The sequence below is a fragment of the Lissotriton helveticus genome, chromosome 6, assembly GCF_964261635.1.
Source record: "Lissotriton helveticus chromosome 6, aLisHel1.1, whole genome shotgun sequence".
NCBI lineage: Eukaryota > Metazoa > Chordata > Amphibia > Caudata > Salamandridae > Lissotriton > Lissotriton helveticus.
In genome coordinates this window covers 574,718,934-574,739,475 of record NC_136067.1, presented here as the reverse complement: position 1 = coordinate 574,739,475, position 20,542 = coordinate 574,718,934, and the positions used below count along the sequence as shown (strand labels likewise).

Here is a 20,542-nt window from a genome sequence, read left to right as displayed (position 1 = left end):
GGGGAGCTCCCTGTCAAACTAAGGAAGTTCGACCCCCGGAGCTTTTCAGTGGGGCAAACCAGCAGGTCAGGCCAGCTTGGGGTTGAAGGGGACTGGCTTGGCTTTAGCGGTTGTGTCAGTCCCCTTATGGAGATTTTTTACAAAGTTGCTCCAAACTTATGGAACTTCTTTCTGAAGTTCTCTGTGAGGGTCCAAACAGTTGAAACCACAATCCAAGGTTCTGAAATCTCCAAGCTGGCTCTTGAGAGGTTGGAACCACAATTTCCACAATGCACTTACAAATCCACTTAAAGCACTCCAGGCAGGGGATTCTTTTTTTTTTTTTTTTTTTTTTTTTATTTCAAATCTTTTTTATTAGGAAGTCAAACATACAAAAACAAAAATCTTGATGGTGATAGTCCAGGTGAGCTATGCTAACCTGTAGCTTGCCAGAAATCGCCTCTTTATTCTTCTTGAAGCAAGGTACATCCAAAGGGCAGTAGTTCCAGCTCATACAGCAGGTACAGTCAGTCAGAGATGCAGGGACTGATAGTGCAAATCAAGTTTCCAGTTCGGCAAGCCTTCTTCTCTTAGTTTCAAGCAGCAGATCTGAGAGGCTCTGCTCCTCTCACATATTTATTCAGTGTTCTTTGGGGTCAAGCATGAGAGCACCCCTGTCCAATGAAGTGCAGGGCAACCCCCAAGAGCATGACCACTTCCACCAAAGTGTGACATAATCTTATCCCAGACAGCACTATTCCTCCAAAATTCAGAATGACTGAAATCTCAGCAGAGGAGCAAGACCTAGTAAAACCAACCTTCAGTATGGGTTATTTCCATAGCTCTTCTCCCCCTATCATCTGCAAATCCCTGTCTTAAACCTGCCATCTGGCTCGGTAAAGGGTCTGGGAGGTAGATAGACCTGGCATCCTCTGCCTATCCAATTCCTCATTGGAAGCTCATGCTTTATGACTCTCTCCCCTGCTTTGAAATTCCTGTGTAGCAGAGCTCTCTTTAACAGATAGCCTCTGTCTGCGTGAGACATTTATCACTTCATCTAAGCATCCTGGCTAATCCTGTTAACTCTGACCAATCAGGCGAGACAACAGGAAGGCTGAATTTTGGCTTACTGACAAGAACGTCTTATAACTTCTTTTCTCCATATTTTAGGATAGATTCAACAATTGTTGGATTTATCAATACCAATCTCCGAAGTCCTTGAATTATATTTTCTTTAATTCCTTGAAATAGTTATGCATTCATAAACGTTTTCCATGCTGTCCTATAGAGCTAGTGATCTACAATGGGGAAACTGCAATGGGTAAGAAGGATACACTTTAGATAACCCCTGCTCACCCCCTTGGTAGCTTGGCACGAGCAGACAGGCTTATCAAAGGCAAAGTGCTAAGTATTTGTACCAACACTCACAGTAACACAGTGAAAACACCACAAATGGACTCCACAACAGTTTAGAAAAATAGAAGTATTTAATCTAAACTAAACAAGACCAAAACAACAAAAATACAACATACACAGATCAAGATATGGTTTTTAAAGAGTTCTTAGTGGTTGCGTCAAGATAATCCACAGTTGCGTTAAAATAGTTCACAGTTGCGTCACATTTAGCCAACAGTACCTTTAAATGCGACAAAGTTCCAAAACAGAAGCTTGTGCGATGGAAAACAAGCGATGCGTTACTCCTGAGACCCTGGGGAGGCGATGTGACAGCACCGGTGGAGGCAGCGGGCGTGTTGCGATGAATCCGGTCTGTATGGGGAGGGAGGCAATACCTTGCATGGATTCCGAAGCGCAGGTTCCGTAGGGAGCATCTGGCAAAGGCACGATGCAACGATCTTTGGGACGGCGATGATCTAAGGTAAGTTGGTGATGCGTGGCGAAGAGTCGATCTTCTCCTCTCGCGGCCCCTCGATGCGAGGGTTATGCGACGATGTTCGCAGCGACGTGATGCGGTCCGCATGCAAGCAGTGCGGCGATCTCACCCAGCGACGACAGGCTCTGCGACGATACTCGCAGCAATGGTACTTTTCCCGCACTGGAGCGATGCATACCGCAAGCGAAGGAAGCGTCAGTTCTTGCAGTGGCAACAGGCGCTGCAACGATCTCGATCTTCACGATGGCGGGAATCTTCTCGCACTGACGGGGATGCGCTCCGCAAGCGAGCGATGCGTGAAAATTTGCAGATAATCTTAGTTTCTTGTTCTCCAGCTTTCCAAACAGCAGGCCACAACTTCCAGATGCCACTCAGTCAGATTCAGCACTCAGGAAGGACAGAACTCTCTCAGCAGAGTTCAGGAAAAGCTGGGGGTGAAGTCCTTTTGTTCCTGGGACTTCTTAACAGGAGGCCAGCTCACAACAGACCCTTGGAGATCTCTTTAAGCAAGGGGACAAAGCAACAACAAAGTCCTTCCCCTCTCCTTTGCAGCAAAGCATCTGCAGGTCAGTCCAGCAAAGCAACAGCAGGACAGTCTTCCTTCTTCAATCTTCCAGCTATCTCCTTGGCAGAGGTCACTTCTTGATCCCAGGATGATCTAATTTTCTGTAGTCTGGGTTCCTGTACTTATACTCCTAAAAGCCTTTGTTCCCTTTGTGCAGGAGGGCTCTGAGCCCGATCTGAATCAGTTCTGGGTGTTCCTTGAGCACTTTGTTTTCCTGGCCTCTCCTTTCCTTTCAGAGAGAGTGGCAGAGTCGTCAGCCACCCAGCAGGAGGTGGAGCCAGCATTGTGGAGGGAAAGCAAGCCCTGGAACACTTTGTTGACATGATTCCTTCTCTCCTTTCACAGTGCAGGGCAGAGACATCAGACGCACCACAGGGGGCGGACCCAGCACTGTGGGGGGCAGGCACTGTCCAATTCAGGTCCCAGATGCAACTCCTCCCTCGCATCTAGATGCAGTTCTCTCTATTCACCACTGGGCGGACTCATTCTGTCTCCTGGAATCCTCCAGCCCTGTCACTCACAAACCAGACAGTCAATTCACAAACAGCCAAAGCACACAGAAAGGTCAGACAAGAGAGCAGCCACTTTCTAAAAAGTGCTGTTCTCAAACACAGGATTTAATAACCACCTTTCCAAAAAGATGTTTTTAAATTCTCAGTTCAGGGATACCAGACTTTTATGTCCTATCTTGTCCTATGGGAAAATATGCAGATAACCACTGTAGCCAGCATTCCCCATGATAGCCTATGGACAAGATAGCCTTACAATAGTGAAAAAACGAAAATGGCTGTCATTCACTATTAGGACAAGCCACACACACCAGGGCATGTCCTACCTTATACTTACAATGCACCCTACCCTTGGGCCTACCCTGGGTGTGTCTGATATGAAGAAAAGGGAATGTTTAGGGACTGGCAAGTGGGTGCACTTACCAAGTCAACATGGCAGTTCACAAACTGCACAAAGGCACTGCCATGGCAGGCCTGGGACACCATTTTAGGGCTACTCATGTGGGTGGCACAATCAGTGCTGCAGGTCCACTAGTAGCATTTGTATCACCAGACCTGGCACACTCAGTGCACTTTACTAGGGACTTTTTGGTGATACAAGTATGCCAATCATGGACAACCAATTACAATAACAATTTGCACAGAGAGCATATGCACTTTAACACTGATCAGCAGTGGTAAAGTGCCCAGAGTCCTATTGCCAACAACCACAGGTCATGAAAAACAAGGGAGGAAGAAGCAAAAAGTTTTGGGATAACCCTGCAAAAAGGGCCATGTCCAACAGTTATGCATTCATAAATGTTTTTCATGCTGTCCTATGGAGCTAGTGATCTACAATGGGACAACTGCAAAGGGCAATTTCTCCCTCACCAGGGCATATACAAAATCTTTTATTAGTGCCTTGCCTATAGTTACCTGATCCCCCACCCCTCGGACACCTAGAAGAGACTTTACAGGTCCTGAAAATGCACAAAATATTGTAGTTTATCACTTCTTAAGTGTCCTACAACCAAAGTCGAGTTCGGGCACATTTAAAAGCAGTGCTGCATCACGGGGCTGCTTCTAAAATGACCCCAGGCTCTCAGCAGTGCACAAATGCAAGTACAGAAAAGCCTGCTAGCCTCTAAACTCCCATGCCTTATTTATATACTAGGGACTTATAGGTAGTTTTACTCCCCCCGGCCACATTATCTACTAGGAACTTACAGGGTAGGTCATACCGTTTAGAAGTGTATCCTAATATATAATGTAACATCATGTATGTGTGTGTTTTAACTGTATTTTCAATATAGGACTGGCCCTGGTCAGAAAGAGCCCAGGGACAGTCAGAGTCAGTTACCACCAGTACCAGTCAGAAAAAAATGGGGGGTGCACAGGGAAGACAGGGTGACTTTGCAATATAGAGAAATAGGACTAGCAGAAAAAAACAATAAATAAAACACTCCATTGGTTCTTCATCATGCAGGAATAGTTGGTTATGAGCTTTGTCCATTGCAGTTGACTATGGGCCTGCAATACATCCACGAAAAAGACAAAAAGTCTGCAGCACCAATGTTCTACAAAGCACAGCTTTTCTTTGTGCAGTAAGTGGGTCCCAAGCAAGTGCTACCTCAGCCTCACAGGGTTGCTTTGATGTTTGCTTCAGAAGACCTATTTCACCATGAAGGAGCAAGCACTATAAATTATTCTCCTAAAATTAGAAACATCTTCGATAAGCATTACATTAACATAATAAAATTTTCAGGTAATTATTCTTGTGTTTACCAAAACAACAGCAGCAGCAGGGCCAACAAACGCATAAAGAAGCCCTCCTTCCAGAGACAGCCAGCAGCTGAAAAGCAAATTAAAAAGAAATGTTTTGTAATAAAGCACTGTCACATGATGTGGACATGCAATACTAGTTACATCTACTTGTCGACATGTTTCTGGTTGATGAGGGCACACTACTCTTAACACTGAACATCCTCAGTCCTAGTGACCATTACATCTAGCTGGAGTAGGAGGGTTTCCACTTAATCAAAGACTTTGCTTTTCCAATTCCACTCCTGAGATGCAAGCATCCAATAAAAGCTACAACATCGTCAAACATATTTTCTACATTTTTGCCAATATCTCTAAAGTATGGTTTAAAGAACTTTTAAATATCACAATTTACTTCCATCTATGTATTAGGTCTAGAAATGGTATCGCTGCTTAGCAGATCACGAAACTAAATTATCGAAGATGAAAGGTGACTAAATGTAGACAAAGTAGAAAGAATACATTAATGGGAGAGTCGGATGGCAACATTGACAAATTTGGCAAAGTACACACATTTTCCCCCAACCCTTGCTTGTGAAGCCCAGGAAGAAGGTCCATTATGTACATGAACAAATTCACAAATATAGTATGTACATGTACAAACAGAGATGCATGAGCACAAACTCAGTTGCATTTATGAAGCATGTTCTCATCCAAAGTTTGCCTCAAGATGTTCATGAAAGGGTGCTGCACGTGAAGATTCTGGGTATGCGCTCCATTTACGGAAAGATGTGCTGGAATATGTGCTTGGCACACGTTCTGTTGCCCGATAAATGTCTGGATCTTATGTCAGGGTTCCACAGGTTAAGTTGAAATGCAACTAAACATGTTTTCTATCTCCATGGCAGAAATTGTACTCCGTCACTCATAAAACTCATGAATGGTGGAGCACTCATTTACATTCACAGCAATAGCTAAGGGTTGGACCCAAAACACTATGCACACATAGCTCATTTGAATTTCTGCTCCTCTATTATGCATAGAGTGCCCATACAAGTATAGGAGAGCAGAATCTGCGCTCACTGGCCGGCCCCTCTATTGTCTGCAGATCATCATCTGCAGGCTTGCATTCTGTGTCCACAAGTTAGCGAGGGTAAAATGTGCTTAGCAATGCGGCATCCCTGAGTGCAGCTGGGCCACAGTGTGGGCCACAGTATCTTCATGCTTATAAAGTAAAATAGTTCCAGATTCTGGGTACTCTAACTTTCAGAGGGAGCTTGAATACACTGCAGAATACATCAGAATATATCAAATTGTCTTACATCCTATAACATCTAATCAGCTGAAGTCTACTGGAAGAATCATTTTCACAAGTCAACTAGAAGCTGATGATTTAGAAGACCACTCTTTTAAGCTCTTGCCAGACTTCTTTGGCTGGCCCCAGGTATGTTGTAGAGGTAGTATAATTTATGAGCACTCTATTTGGGTGACTAATACATTCTACAAAGTTATGCCCTAATAATGCAAAATGATAGCGGTGCCATTATGGAGAAAATTACTATCTTTGTAACATTATTTTTTTCAATCCATTAAGATCTTTGCAGTACCTATGCGGCTCCATGTATTAGCACTAATACGACTCCTAATACATTTAAAAGAATTTTTTTTCTAAAGGACAACTGATCTTCGAAAACTTTGCAAATATTTCCCATAGATTAATGACATTTAGAACGTGAACCACTACCTAAAATTTACATTTTCCGATTCTGGATACATATTGAGGCAGAGGAAGAATATTCCATCTCATGTAACTTTCTAAACCGGTAGCAAGCACATTAACCTAATATTTATCTGATGCACTTGCCTTTTTTTTAAACTTAGCCGAAAGATCTATGGTTCATACGGATTTTTTTTGTGCATGTCATTGGGTAGATCAAACAAACACTCATTTGGGATCAGTGGAGAAGAACCATTTGCTTTTTGCGATGCCTGATATTTGCCTCACACCTCCTCAAACATACACACACCACTCAGTCAGTGATGATTTGTGGGACTGACAATTGAAGTGAGGCTGGAATTGACATCAGTCCAAACAATTTGAAGTAAAGAATCAACAATGGAAGAGTAAGGGTGTTTGTTATACCAACGCTAGACCACACCACGAAGGAAATGCCAGTGATCACCACTCCAGCAAGGTGCAGTGACTTACTAGTTTGGGGTTCCATATCCTTTGGCCTTGGTAAAACCCATTGATATGGCAACAACTAATGCTGGTAATCCTGCAAAGAGAGAACAAATGCCGCTGTTGTTATCAAGGCCTAGACACTATCTTAATGTTCCTGTCTGAAAATGAAATGTCAAACTAAACTACACGAATCGAAAAGAATTCCAATTTTATACTGAATGAATCATTACACAAAGAACAGCGCTACTGCAAGGCTTTTCTTTTGAAGAACTGTTGCAACAGCTGGGCTTTCAGAGCAGCAAGCATTGCTTTTTTGTTGCTAGGCAACTAGTATATCTCCCCTTGCCTGAAATGAATTCTAATACAGCGACGACATTTTATGTTCAAGGAGGCATACACTTTTAAGCTCACTGTTTTACAACGAACATCCACTTTAAAAACCATTTTGAAAACATATTCCTATACATTCTAATAAGAAATGGCTATTACGTAGAACGGAAATGCACTAAGGTATAGTATTCGTCAAAATCAATTAAATAATTCGTCAACATCCTCTTTGGTTTACATCCGAAGTGCTCTGTTGCACTAAGGTACTTGCAGTGGCGCGTTCTTTCTGCCTTGCAGAACTAGTCAAACAAAAATCTCTGGCATTTAAATGTCCCCTGCCCATTAGAGAGCCCACTCAGAGATTTAAATTACTCGATGTATTGACTCACCCCATCCAAGGCACAAGAAGCGTTTCCTTATGAGCCGCGTTCGGATTTTTCCAGTGACAGCCATGTATGACTGCCAGGCTTCTGTCAGTACCCAGCAGAATGAAGCCAGAAAAAAGAAGTGTAAAAACGCCGTGGTCATGGTGCAGATGTTCTGTGAAAAGACACAAGAAAAGCGCATTGGCATTAGATTCAAGTGAGCTGTTGTCATGCCCATACTGCTTCTTTATTCGTAACATTTGGCTTTTACCAATGATATATTCACTTATATTTAATTCCAAACGTATTATTTCACAACTCGGGGGAGTCCATTTATTTAGAACCACGTGCCTCATGTTGGATTTGGCACCTGTTCAATTCTGCCCTTTCTACATTTATTTCTCTCTTGCACAAAGTTACCAACAGGGAGGAGTGGGGGGTGGGGGGTCCAAAATGAAATCAGTGCAGCTCCACAGCTCTCTGCATAATGTGATAGGGCACCAGACTCGGAGTGTGGGGCTAAGAGTGTTCACTTTGGTGTAAGAGAGACCTTCAGGTTAGTTCTGTTCCTCCAGTAAGAGACTCTAGGTGTACCTACTCCTGTACTGCATTTCAATCGCACTGATTATGTACAACAACATTCCGATGGTCCTATTCGTTTAACGCCTCAGCCCTTCTTTTATGAAAAGGTTGTATTTTGATATTTTATGGGGTTAAAATTATTTTGAAAAACTAATTGCGTCTTTTGCACATTTGCCCTTATCCGTCGTGCGGCTGACAAAGTGTCAGAATGCACATACTAATATTCTTCTCATACAATATTACCCCCATGACGATTATTTTCCCGAAATAAAAAGGAGTAGCTCAAATACAACCAAGAGATACAGTAGTCATACGCTTGGCTGAAAGTGCTATGGTCATGTGACTAGACATTTTGAGGCAGGCAGCCTCTACCACAAGGAGATGCTGATCTTTTGATTGGCCATAAAGCATTGTTTCTCACTTTGCACTCTGAACTCAAATGTTTAAAACACTGATACCATTTACATGTCAAATGCTAATTAGTCCTTGAAAGACAACTACTCCCAGCTAAATATTCATTTAACAACAAAAAAAACACACAACAGCCCATACCACTGGCACAGCTTAAATAACTACCACCCCCAGTGTGCCACTAAGCTGAATAACATAAAACGTTTCACCGAAAGCGTAACTTTGTTGAATCTTTTTGCTTTATTTCCATACAGCAGGAAAATAATATATATATGTATGCATATTACCTACTGGCAATCACCAATAGTATTTTTTTGACTAGCCTATATCTTTGGCGCAGGTTTATGAATCTTCAAAACATTTTGCCATAAAAACTGCCCCTGTAATTCTTCTTGGTATGGAAAGTTTCAGGACGATCCATCAACAGGGGGCAGCGAGAAAGGGAGGGCACCAAAACGCACTTTTCCAATATTAATTCACATAGGAGCTTTAGACACGATTACAGCACGAACTGCTGAACAGAATAACACCAAATTTGGCAGAAAGGTAGACATTGGTCCAGAGAAGTTTACTTTTCTAATCTGGTGTAAATTTGTTCCGTAGTTTTGAAAATATTAAGGAAAATTCAAATCTTTATATATATTGGTACGCAGATCCTCCGAGGATTTGACCCTCCCCGTGCTGAAATTTGATTGATTGCCAACACTTCAACCAGGAAGTGTTGATAGTCATCTTGGGATGTGGCCTTGACTGAATATTAACAAGCTTATATGGCCATCATATGCAGATATATACAACTCTGACGATGTAGCCCTTCTTCTGTGTCTATATGCATTTGTCCAATGAGAATGCAGCGATGGATTCAAATGCTTTTGCTTCAGATGAGTCCCGCAAAAAAGTAAAAACAAAGTGATGGAGCAGGGTAGGAATACCCTGACTCCCTAGGCCTTTGAAGAGGGTCCTCCAGGACAAAAAAAACACTTCTTAAAAAAGTTTATGGCATGAGATATGTAGGGTATGCAGCTTTCACCCAAAAAACAAGAAGTGTAGGCTCCTGCACTCCTTTACTAATAGGCCACCAGGTGGGCCAGGTCCTGCAAGCTTGAGCACGTATATAGAGGAGGCAGGTGCGTGTAGCTCCCCTCCTATGATTTATCTCAGCCCCGGAAACCACCATCTCCCCGTGACACTTTAAAATATGTGTGCAGGCAGGCCCGCTGAGCCCCCGCCCCCACAGCCCCAGGGACCACCACTACTCTGGGACACTATAAAAAAATATATGCAAGTGGGCCTGCAGGGCCTGCCTGCTCCCGAGGAGCTCCACATCCCAGGGGCAAATCATAATAAATTAATGTGGGGCCCCCTGCAGCCCCGGGGACCACCACCTCCCAGAGACACTGTAAAAATATATATGCAGGCGCAACTTAAATCAATGTGGGGGCCTGCACGGCCCTCTGCAGCCCCTGGGACTGCCACCTCCCTGGGACTGAAATAAATTAATGTAGGGGGTCTGTCGCTGCCCCTAGCTCCAGGGATCACCTCCTCCCAGGAGATAAATTGTACCATGGAGGGGAGCCGTGCGGCTCCCATTATGGAACCATTTATGGACCTGGAGAATGCCACCTCCCCCTGGGATGGATCCTGCTACCTCCCAAGGTGCCCACCATCAGGAGGTAGCTGTTTGCTTTTGCATGGTGGGAGACAACAACTTCCACCAAGCAAAAGCAAACATAACTCTGCTTTTTGCAAGTTGGACCTGTCAAACAGCTCCAGCTTGCCGACAGCTGAGTTTTCATATGAGTATAGGGAAACTGATGAACAATTGCTCCTACAGACAGGGAGCTGCCTTTTAGCAGCCCCCTGTCTGTCAGAGCAATGCTGGCTCCTGCAGGAGCTGGGGAGCCGGCTGGGAGCAGGGGGGCCCTGAGGCTCCCTCAGCGGTTCCATTGCACACTGGGTGGCCCCATAGCTGGGCCCCAGGGGATGGTGTCCATGGGGCCAAAATCAGTGATGGCACTGACCATGTCATGAGCTATATAATATGTGAGGTCGTAAGCAGTGCATTGCGGGGGCATAAGTTATAGTTAGCTAAGGTAACTATAACTGCTAAATTTCTCCAAAACAAGTCTGATGCTGTATAAGCTTTTTCTTCCATGCTGATTAAACACTACAACACTACTCGGAGTGCCATTCTTTAATTGAAAATGTGCTATGGAAGTTGCTTGAATTCATATACGCCCGGGCACGGGCGTCCAAAGAGCACCGCTGGTGATCTGGTTGCTTGTCATCTATACGCATTGGATGGAGGATATGTATCTATATATATATATATACACACACACACACACACACATATAGAGAAAGAGATGTAGCTCTTACCTGCTGGCGGCCGTCAGAAGGTAGTTATAGTTAGGACCTAGTTTCCATGGGAAAACCGTTTTTTATTTTGTTAATAACTTTGGCACCATTTGACAAATGGTCACAACATTTTGAAACTAGTTTTCCACTAACTTCATCTGCTGTTTGGAAAGTTACAGAGTGATCCATCAAGTGGGGCTGACAAAAAAGGCCCAATGGAATTTCCTATTGGGATTTTAGACATGATTACAGCCCGAACCGCTGAACAGAATTATACCAAATTTTGCAGAAAGTTAGATCATGCTCCAGAAAGAGTGCTTTTTGTAAATTTGTGTAAATCTGTTCAGTAGTTGTGTAGATATTAAAGAATAAACATGTATGCCTATCTAAAGACCAGGATCCATGTGCCAACAGAAATGCTGTGATTGGCTGTCCACAACCTAAAGGTAGAAAGATAGAAAGGTAGCGGCTGCCATTTTACCAATCATGGTACGGTTCCTGGTGGGGAATAAAGTACAAATAGGATATAAGGGGTCATAATAGAAGTATTCTGACCACATGGGATTGATGGAGGGGTCTGTGAGGGACCCCTTGTTGGGAAGAAATTGTGGAAAAATATTTTTTTTTGCGCACAATGTATCTGTGGATTCACCGTGGAGCTCAGCTTGGCTCCATGTGAATTCACAGCAAATCAGCATCCCTGACAGATCCAGATCCCAATTAAGAAAATAAACAGACCCACAGACAGACCCACTCGCACACACTCTCACACCCCCACACAACCACTCACACACCCACACACATCCATACACCCGCTCAGACACCCACTCACAAACCCATACAGTCACTCACACACCTGTCACTGATGCATCCACTTATAGACCCAGAAAACCACTCATACATCAACTCACAGACCAACACAGGCACTCACACACTGACTAACACAGCCATCTTCAGTGCATGCATAGGTTAGCCGCAGGGTCTGGCCCCAGGCCAGGCCCTGCAGCCAACCCCTCGCCTCACATGGCTTAAGGCCATGCATGGGTGCGGTTTGAACGATGTATGGTAAGTAAATATTGCTTTGCATTAAAAAAACTAGAACATCACTCAAAAATACAAAGGCTACAGGGACGTTATAGTTGATTCAGATTTTACAAACACAAAACCATCTAAATTTAGTAGTTAAAGTTATAGTTATCCCAAGCAACAATAACTCGCACCCTCGCCATGCACTGCTTCTTACCCAACATATTACATCACTCATGTCATCTTCCATGACATTATTGATCATATTACTGCAACATTTGTAGTTAAATTCTTGATGAGAACATTTGTTATAATATTCCATTACAGTGATATCCTAGAAAGCAAAATACATATGTTTTTGATGTTTATCTTCTGTAATTATTGTTTTATGAGAGCTCCAGGCACTAGTTTTAAACCATTTTGAACACATAGTACAAATAAAATAATTAAGTTTCTCATAATTGCCTGTATCTTGAACTTTTTTCATAAAGTTCTTATAAGGCAATTACAGGGATTACCTTGTTTCCTTTTGCACTTTGAAACAATCAGATGACAACAGCATGCCCTACATTGCTTCTATTTCTTGGTAATGCTGAGCTACAAGGGCAAGCTCCAATCCAAGGCACCTGGGTTTGTGATTCATAATCACAAAAATCAGCAGATACATTTGTAGTTCAGCTGTACCATTTTTTCACAGTTTAGGGTCTGATTAGGAAGTCGGTTGGACCGCATACTGAAAGGCCGTCGGTGGTGGTCTGACTGCTGACAGCCCTTCGGTCTGACCTCCAGATTACAATTCCAGTGGTCAGACCCACAGCAGTCGGAGAGAAGATCACCGTCTTCGTTAGGATCTGAGATCCAGACGGGGCGGCGGTTGGAGTCATGTCCCTGAATGGCGGGGGTGCTGAGGCCGGCACCGCTGTCAGTATTTTTATAGCCCTTTTGGGCAACCTATTCATGATGGGAAGACCGCCATGTAAAGGCATTTGGAAAGGGATATGGGGCTCCCAAACAGGGCCCCCGTTCATCGTGGGCTGCTGTAGTACCCCACTCACCTCCATGCACCGTGTCCCCTGCAAAACATGGTGCATGGCACATGGTTTATGGACATGCAGGAGGTGCTCCGTAACGTGGTGGTTTGTGCTGCAGCCCTTTTCCTTGGCTGCAGCACAAGTCGCAGTGATACGGAGCACTTACTGACTGCCAGTGCAGCGGTAATATAAAACTACGGCTGTTGGACCACTACATGCTTGTTGGGCGGTCTCCTGACTGCTGCACCAGCAGACAGAAGTCCGACCGGCCATCCTCGTAATCGGCCCCATAGTTTCTGTGCATTGTTTAGTGAAATATCTATATAACCTCACTACAATAAACAGTTTCTTTTTTATTCACTCCTTCAACCATATAGTACTCATATGTATGCATTTTATGTGACAATTATCATTTAACCGATGAGAGCCTTCGGGGTCTGAAGCTCATTTATTTAAAAAAAAAAAATCATAACATGAGTCTTCTACATCCTGAAATGATGAACAGTTATTAAGCTTGAAAACAAAAGGCACTGTGAGGCTTTGAAAAATGAAAGTGTATGCAGTGAAGGCAGGACACTCTCACCAAACATGTCTTGCCACAGCCCTAAACGGCAAAACAATACTTTGGACTACTGTAGGGAAGTCATTAAATTCTGCTTTTGGAGAAAAATCAGTTGCTGAATCTGATACTGAAAACCTGACACTAAAAAGTATGTTGTTATTCATCACTGCAAAGTTAATTGCCAACTTTTCTTTACTGATTAGTAAAAAAGCCATTTTGGGGTAAAAAGCACAGGTTAATTGGTGACTGTTAATTCTACTCTAACAAAATGTAAAGCAATTAGACTTGATGTGGTCAACCACAAGTATCACACCATGAATGAAGTGCTCTAGATCTCCTAGTGACCTCTGAACTGAGAAGAATATTCAAGCAATGGAAACTTGAAAGAGGCCATACACTAAATAGCTATTGTTAGATCACGGGGTCTCTAGTTGGCAGAGGTAGGTACCACTGTCCAAATAGGGACCCTTGCTTCTAGTAAGGGGGATACACTCTTTGGATATCCCCTGCTCACCCCCTGGTAGCTTGGCATGAGCAGACAGGCTTATCAACGGCAATGTGTAAAGTATGTGTACCAACACTCACAGTAACACAGTGAAAACACCACAAATGGACAACACATCAGTTTAGAAAAACAAAGTAACTTTATCTAAACTGCACAAGACCAAAAATGACAAAAATCCATCATACACAGTTCAAAAATATGATATTCAAAGAGTTCAAGGGTTTGCGTTAAAATAAACCACAGTTGCGTCACTTTTAGCCCAAAGTAACTGTAGATGCGACAAAAGTTCCATGCGGCAACTGCAGCAGCGAAAAGCAAGCGATGCATCACTTCTGAGACCCTGGAGTTGCGATGCGACAACCACGCTGCACGCAGCAGGCATGTTGCGATGAATCCGGTCGGCCATGCAGGTTCTCCGGTAGGATACGTCTGCACCGGCATGATACGACGATCTTCGGGGCGGCAACGATCTTCGGTGCAGCGGCGATGTGCGGGGCAGCGTTGATCCACTTCTGCTGCGGGCCCTCGATGCGCTTCGCTGGACTCTGCGACGATGATGCTGTCTGCAAGCAAGCGGTGCGACGATTTCCCACAGCGACGACACGCTCTGTGACGATACTCTCAGTGACAGGAATCTTCCCGCACCGGGGCGATGTGCTCTGCAAGCGAAAAATGCGTCAGTTCTTGCAGAGGCAACAGGCGACGATGGGAATTCTCTCACACTGTCGACCATGCGCTCCTCAAGCAAGCGATGTGTGCACATTGTAGATCTTCTTCTATTCTTTTTTTCCAGATCCCCAAACAGCAGGCAACAACCTCCTGAGGCCCCACAAATGGATCAAGCACTCTAGGTAGGTCAGAACTCACACAACAGAGTTCATGGGGGAAGCTGGAGGTGAAGTCCTTTTGTTCCTAGGACTTCTTAACAGGAGGCCAGCTCTCCTCAGGCCCTTGGAGATCTCTTCAAGCAAGGGGACACAACAACAGCAAAGTCCATCCCCTCGCCTTGGCAGCAAAGCAACTGCAGGTCAGCCTAACAGCAGGTCAGTCCTTCTTCTTCAGTCATCTAGCTTTCTCCTTGACAGAGGTTCCTTCTTGATTCCAGGATGATCTAAAGTTCTGAAGTCTGGGTATCCCCTTTTATACCAATATTTGTTCTCTGAAGGCACAGAGGCCCTTGCCTTGTCCAAACCAGTCCTGGTCAGTCCTGGAGCACTTTGTTTACCTGACTCCTTCTTTCCTTTGAGAGAGAGAGGCAGGGTCGTCAGCCGCCCAGCAGGAGGTGGAGCCAGCATTGTGGAAGGCAGGCCCAGCCCTATTCATGCCCAGGTGCTATCCCCTCCCACCACTCAAGATGCAGATGGAGCTATTCAGCCCTGGGCTGACCCAGCCAGCCTCCTGGAGCCACCCCAGCCTCTGTCACTCACAAACCAGACAGTCAATTCACAAACAGGCAAAGGCACACATAAAGGTGAGACAAGAGAACAGCCACTTTCTAAAAGTGCTGTTCTCAAACAGGATTTGAAAACCATCCTTCCTAAAAGATGGGTTATTAAATTCTGAGTTCAGGGATACCAGACTTCAATTTTCTATCTTGCTCCTATGGGAAGATATACACAGCATTCCCCATTATAGCCTATGGGCAAGATAGACTTTCAATAGTGAAAAACAAAAATGGCCGCAATTCCCTACCAGAGCATGTCACCTCCATCAGTACATGTTCTACCTTTCACATACACTGCACCCTGCCCAGGGGGGGGTACCTAGCGCCTTCCATAGGGGTGTCTAATGTGTACAGAAAGGGAAGGGTTAGGTCTGGCCAGTGTGGACACTGGTCAGATTATCATGGCAGTTAGCAATTGCACACAGGCAATGCGGTGGCAGGCCTGAGATACCATTTTAGGGCTACTCCTGTGGGTGGCACAATCAGTGCTGCAGGCCCACTAGTAGCATTTGAATCACCAGCCCTGGCACACTCAGTGCACTTTACTAGGGACCTACTGGTAAAACAAATATGCCAATCAGGGATACCCAATCACAATAACAATTTACCTAGGGAGCACTTGCACTTTGACACTGATCAGCAGTGACAAAGTGCCCAAAGCATCTACACCAGCAAAAACGAAATCCAACACAGCGTCAAAAATACAGGAGGTAGAGGCAAAAGTCAGGGGAAACCACGCCAAAGATGCAAGGCCTAACAGCTATGTTATGGGTTTTTTACTGAGAGTTCGGGTGCTTTTCAGATTTTTTCTAAGCCCAAGCACATATAGCTTTGGTGAAAACCGGAGATACCTCTGAGCTTTGTGCGATAATAGAAAAATAACAGTTGTTTGAAAAATACTTTCTGTAGGTCCATTTTACCTTGTGTTTTGAATTAATGCATCTGCATCTGAATTAATGCACTAGAAGATTTCAAGCTGGTGAAAAAAACGTAATGCTTCCTCACTTAGTAAATGCCCAAGTAGGCGAAAATAAACAGAACAGGGAACATATCAATGGAGAGAAACATGGGGAATTCACGAAGGTATTTATGTGTCTGTTAAGTAGTACTAAAGGAATAGTATATTTGTGAACTGGTTACAAATAGTATAAGTAATAGTAAAAGGAGGGCACTGTTCTGTCTAATTGCTTAAGAATATTCCATGACTATCCCGACTTAGAGATTGAAATGCCAACTCGTAAAGCCATTTATTGGTATCTAAATATTTCTCCTATAGTAATCATATTTTCTCACAGAATCTCCACCTTTGTTCAGGATTTCCTCTCTTAGTTCACAGCAAACTTTCCCTAGGTAAGTGTTGGAACTGGTGCTTCCTCCTGTTAGGATGGAGCGATAACTTCAAGGACATCTCTGAGAATCAAGGAAAGTGGTAGTTTTGGTATCAGGAGTCTAAGGAGGAACTCGCCTTATGTTAAGTCAGCTGACAACACTCATGCCTTCCTACTGCCAGAAGACAAACCATTCTTTTCTCAGAGGATTGCCCGCACCAGGCCAGCCAAGGTTCTAATACAGTTTTCTCCCGGGCAGTACAAAGTACTCTGTCTTACAGTAAAATTTCCCCTACATGTACTAGCAAACTATTTTCTGCCCTTATTTAGATTTTTGAAACTCAGTGAAATATAGATTTAAATAATCACTCTAGCTTTTGATCATTCATTGATGCAGACAATTTATTGTATTTTTGTCTCTGCCACTTCCTGGAAAATGCAGCTTTATCTACAAAGAAAAAACAGCTTTTGGGTAATTATTCACTGGGAGTCCATATTATTTCGATATGTAGTATACAATATTTCTTTTTTATTGATCACCTTGCCCTGTAGGCTTACAAGGCATACTTTAGAAATAACCTAGCAAGTATAAAATTAGGCTTTTCTAAACGGTAGAGGCACTTTCACTGGCATGTGCCACTGCATTTCTCGGAATCTGCAGGCAAACTAGAGCACAATTTGTCCCATCAGGACATAAATGTTCGACGTGCATGTGGATGGTGTAAATACAGACTGTTGCCACAGATAATGTTTATCTTTCATGCGACTGGGGCAATTTCTACACCAATTTACAATGCCCTAAATGAAAGGTAAATATACTAGATGGGAGAAACCAATTTGACAGTGCAGTTTTGGGGACAGACTACGTGCTCTGTGGCATTTAATAGCAGTGTGACAGTGGAGAGTCAAAATACCAGCAACAATAGGTTTCATGAAAAGACGAAAAATCTGGGATGACCATGCTGAAAAGATGAATATACTACACCTACAATTCAATGTGAAATTATAGAGAAAGATGTATTTGAGTTCCAGGAGATGATCAGATACAACACTCCCCTGCTCAACTTCCAGTTGGATTCAGGCTACAATGCAGGACAGGAACAGCCACCACAAGTTGTTTAATTACACTCATATGATATACAGCAATGCTGGCAAATTTCCTTGTCTATCTTGATCTCTCTGAGCTATTCAACACAAACTATCACAAAGCACCCCAAACATTCTCTCATCCCACAATGGACGTCTATGGAATTGTCATGCAATGGTACATTTCTTACATGTAGAACAGAATACATCTATTCCATGTGGGCTCCTTCGTGTTGAAAACCATCCTATCTCCTGTAAAATCACAAATCTTCATAATTTCCTTAGTAATCTTCAACCTCTACATATAGTCTTTCTGAGTTTTGGTATCTGGCAAATCTATCAGTTTACGATTAACATGATACATAGCTGTGTCTTGCAATGTTAACCGGCCTTGAGATGAATTACTTGGATAACACAATTCAAACTAATTCTCAACATCACTGAATTTTCCCTTATTTCCAAAGACAGAATACACCAATTAGTACAGAAGTAGCTCTTAAAGATTAACCTGGACAATTATTCTCCATTAGTAAACAGTTGTGCATGGTCCATGGCCTCCTACATTGGCGGCAACATTAACTGCAACTCCCACATTGCAAACAAAATACAGAAAAGCTTATACTTGCTGAAGTTGTCCCGTCCGGGTAAGTCCTTTTGCAGAAGCTAACTTCAGAACATCAATACACAAGCAGGTAGTATCCCATGTCGACATGGGCAGTACCTCGCTGGCTGTAATCCCAGGTACCGGCCTGACACCATGGAAGATTGTTCTACTTGAAACAACTCAAATCACAAATATGACAGAATTGCTATCACACTCAGAGAACTTCAATGGCTCTCTTTGTTCACATACATCACATTGAAGACTTGCTGTATAATCTACAAGTCTTTTAATAACAACCGCCCCTCCTTACCTTACAACTATGATCAAGACGATGCTGCACTATCATCTTCCAAATGCAAAAGGGGCCGATGGAATATATAAGACCCTATGTCGGATCCTGCTACATACCAGGAGTATGAAGCATCTTTCTACTCCAGATCTGTCACATAACATCTCCGTTCATTTCATGCAGTAGTTGAAGTCTCATCTCTTAGCAACATCTCCTCACTTCATGGTCTCCCACTGATATTCACTCTGAAGTGCCTCACATTTAAGCTAGCCTCATCTCTCTCATCTCTGCCCATTTCCTCCCCCCAGGACCCTCATCCGATTCCCCTCAACCCTGTGGGTATTGCGGGTATTTCTTCAACACCATCTCTCTCAACCACACGTGTCCTGTAACCCCTCACCCACATATACTGCAAATGTGTCTTCTGTATCATACTTTATTGCATGGTAGCTAATCTTATGTTTTATAAACAGCATGCACACCTCCATTCATATTTACAATGTAATGCTACTAATACATTTATGTTACTGTCGTTTATCCCTAGTAAAGTCCCTATTATCCTATTCAGTAGATGTCAGCAACAGAAAGACCCAGGAATAATAACTTGCTTCATTACACAATTTAATGGTACACAATTTGTCAAGCTCAGCAGTAGGAAAGCCAAAGCTAGTCAGATTGGGATACATACTTGTGAGCTGCAGGTCAGACCAGGTGTCAGCAGTGAATGTTGAACTCAAGTGCAAATTGAATCTGTAAATGATAGGTGAACTTCAGCAACTATGAGATTTTCCCTAATGCGGTTATCTGAAGCTGTGGTTATATTTTATCATAACGTTTCACTCTTTCTTAGAAAGTATTCATTGGATGCAGTGCTAGAAGATTGCGCTACCCTCATGTACTTGCCCACAGTTTCTGAAAGTGGTATTCCGTTTTACGAAGTGCACCTCAACAAAGCACCCGCAAATCTATAATGACGCATCCTGGGCAGATAATAAGGAATCCAGGAGCTTCAGATGTGGCTATAATGATTTGGTCACCGAGTTGCTGCTAGGCGATTCTGTAAAACTGTACCTGTCATCTGTATGTGAATCATCCACATAATTTTCAAGGATATCTGGGTGGTTTGTGATTCTGCTGCTTTAAGGGTCACTCCAATGTCTTTTTGCCTGTGCCCTGGGACTGGAATATGCTCATACAATCAGTATTAGCTGTCATATTTATTGCTTTTCAATTGGTGTGTATGAATGGATAGAAGCGAATGTGTACAGAAAGTAAGAGGGAGTACACTTTTTGAAAGTTATAGATGCAGGCTTTCTTTCGACATGTGCGACAACGTGGAAATGATACATCTGGAAGGGAATTTATGTCTTAGAATATGGAGCATAAGTGAGCTCCAAGGAGACAGGGGCAATATTGGAGTGACACACAGCTGTTTCATTCACACCTGTGCTAAGGTTACTACCCTTTTCTAATAGATTAAATCATTTGAGAGCAGTGACTCCCCAATTAATGACCATCCTAAATAATATTAACCCTAGCTTTGGGCATTGGTCATATTACTAGCAATAGGTCAACCACTTATAGAATTATAAAAACAATGCCCGAAACCATACGATAAAACACAAGCCTCTGCATCGAAATATTGAAATGATAAATATAGGGCCACACAACAATGGTATCAGTATACGGATACCATGAAACTGTCTTACCGTAAAATTGTGATGAACAAGTGATGATATAAACATATTGCTTTTT

At 43.2% G+C, this 20,542-nt stretch overlaps 1 protein-coding gene across 2 annotated transcripts in view; it reads right to left on the bottom strand.

The window, feature by feature from the left end:
• The window catches only part of ADGRB3 (adhesion G protein-coupled receptor B3), a 1,104,008-nt gene that overhangs the window by 175,319 nt on the left and 908,147 nt on the right, over positions 1-20,542 (bottom strand). For both annotated transcript variants that reach the window (XM_078648009.1, XM_078648010.1), the window contains exons 18-20: positions 7,586-7,736; positions 6,894-6,963; positions 4,709-4,775 (exon numbers count right to left, since the gene is read on the bottom strand). In XM_078648009.1, the coding sequence (XP_078504135.1) occupies positions 4,709-4,775; positions 6,894-6,963; positions 7,586-7,736 (288 nt within the window). The remainder of the gene's footprint in view (positions 1-4,708; positions 4,776-6,893; positions 6,964-7,585; positions 7,737-20,542) is intronic.